Source organism: Littorina saxatilis, unplaced genomic scaffold, assembly GCF_037325665.1.
Source record: "Littorina saxatilis isolate snail1 unplaced genomic scaffold, US_GU_Lsax_2.0 scaffold_612, whole genome shotgun sequence".
Lineage (NCBI taxonomy): Eukaryota > Metazoa > Mollusca > Gastropoda > Littorinimorpha > Littorinidae > Littorina > Littorina saxatilis.
The window spans coordinates 22,501-24,426 of NW_027126146.1; the positions used below are offsets into that span (position 1 = coordinate 22,501).

Here is a 1,926-nt window from a genome sequence, read left to right on the forward strand (position 1 = left end):
ATTTTCGCCTTACGCGACTTGTTTGGATTTCTTCTTCAAGCAGATCAAATCTTTTCAAGACATGCGCTGGTTTTCTTCAAAATACATTTGAAAAAATCATGTTACTTTGTTATTTTTCCCACAATGACATGATCCACCAGGGGCGGATCCGTAAGTGTGTAGGGTGTGAGGGGGGCATTTTGTTGTTGTCTCAAGACATCCTGAACTCAGGTAAAATGAGTTACTTCCCTTCGGGTCTCATTTATCCCTGACAAGATGTCTTTGTTTTCCTTCTCTGGAGAGGAAATCGATTTTTGACATATTTAGAGCTTTTGTGTTATTGATATAAGCAGGTTTGCCACCGTCGATAATAATTTTTCATGGTGTTGTGTAATTTTTAGATGACAAAGAAATTGATATGTAAGACAGTTTCAAGCGAGCTATTTTTCGCGGGTGTATTTACTGTGCAAACAACTCTAAATATGGCAAAAGTGTCACGTGATAATCAACTTTGGCTACGAAGCAGACGACACTTTTTTCCGTAACCAGTTGGGAGTGATGCAACAATATCACGGTCTCCTTCCCACAGCAGTCTCAACATTTCGACTTGTTTTAACCTTAGAACGATGTCTTTATCATAACTGTGAAGAACAGAACGGAGATCACTGTCGAAGTCGGCCAATCTGCAATCACTTTCGTCTCAGTTCGTCTATTCTCAGAAACATTAGCGAAAAACATGGGAGATAACTCTGTATTCTTATTTTGATAGATTCCGCGCAGTAATTATGCATCCGGTCAGAGAGATATGCCGGTGATACGGCATGGACCGATGATGATCAGAATGGTCTCAAGAAGCAATATGGTGCTAATATGTTGCCATTTGGGCTCAGAAATTGCCACAGAATCATCGTACCAAATTACCATGGAAAACAACACGTCAATTTTGTCTTCTTCTCTGTAGCTTGAGGAGGTGCACGAACTACGTGCCCTCCCCGGGTCCACTCATGTCCACCAAACCGTCAGTCTTGATTGGATGACTAATTTGAAAAATGACTCAAGAAAATCCTGAATGCTTAAACGGCAATTATAACAACAGAAAAGGTCACCCAGTAACAGCGACATACTTACATGCCACCTGTAGACTGAATGTCACGTTGCTGACTACGTCTGAACTCCACTTGACCTCACAGACGTAGCTATCACCATGCTTATCTCTTCTGACGTCATTTAACACCAGACGAGATGAGCCTGACGGAACTCTCCATACCGCTGAGCCAGCGGGGTTACCGTCAGTACTGCTACACGTGCAGTCCACGTTGTTTCCTTCCATGACGTAGTCAGTGGGACAGTCTGTGTGCGCGGTTGGCAGAACTGTAACATACAACATGGCTGATCAGTACATAGTGACTGTAGTCTGTATTCCATGACGTAGTCAGTGGGACAGTCTGTGTGCGCGGTTGGCAGAACTGTAACATACAACATGGCTGATCAGTACATAGTGATTGTGGTCTGTATTCCATGACGTAGTCAGTGGGACAGTCTGTGTGCGCGGTTGGCAGAACTGTAACATACAAAATGGCTGGTCAGTTCGTAGTAACTGTAGTCTGTATTCCATGACGTAGTCAGTGGGACAGTCTGTGTGCGCGGTTGGCAGAACTGTAACATACAACATGGCTGATCAGTACATAGTGATTGTGGTCTGTATTCCATGACGTAGTCAGTGGGACAGTCTGTGTGCGCGGTTGGCAGAACTGTAACATACAACATGGCTGATCAGTACATAGTGATTATAGTCTGTATTCCATGACGTAGTCAGTGGGACAGTTTGTGTGAGTGGTTGGCAGAACTGTAACATACAACATGGCTGATCAGTACATAGTTACTGTAGTCTGTATTCCATGACGTAGTCAGTGGGACAGTTTGTGTGAGCGGTTGGCAGAACTGTAA

General features: G+C 43.7%; 1 protein-coding gene across 2 annotated transcripts in view; it reads right to left on the reverse strand.

Moving 5' to 3' along the window:
* Nucleotides 1-1,507, reverse strand: part of LOC138954601 (lachesin-like) — an 11,505-nt gene extending 9,998 nt beyond the window's left edge. Inside the window, exon 1 of one of the 2 annotated variants that reach the window (XM_070326404.1) lies at nt 1,108-1,507. In XM_070326404.1, coding sequence (XP_070182505.1) covers nt 1,108-1,366 — 259 coding nt within the window. In that variant the 5' untranslated portion in view covers nt 1,367-1,507. The remainder of the gene's footprint in view (nt 1-1,107) is intronic. The other variant, XM_070326403.1, reaches the window with a different exon arrangement.
* Between the last annotated feature and the right edge of the window lie 419 nt (nt 1,508-1,926).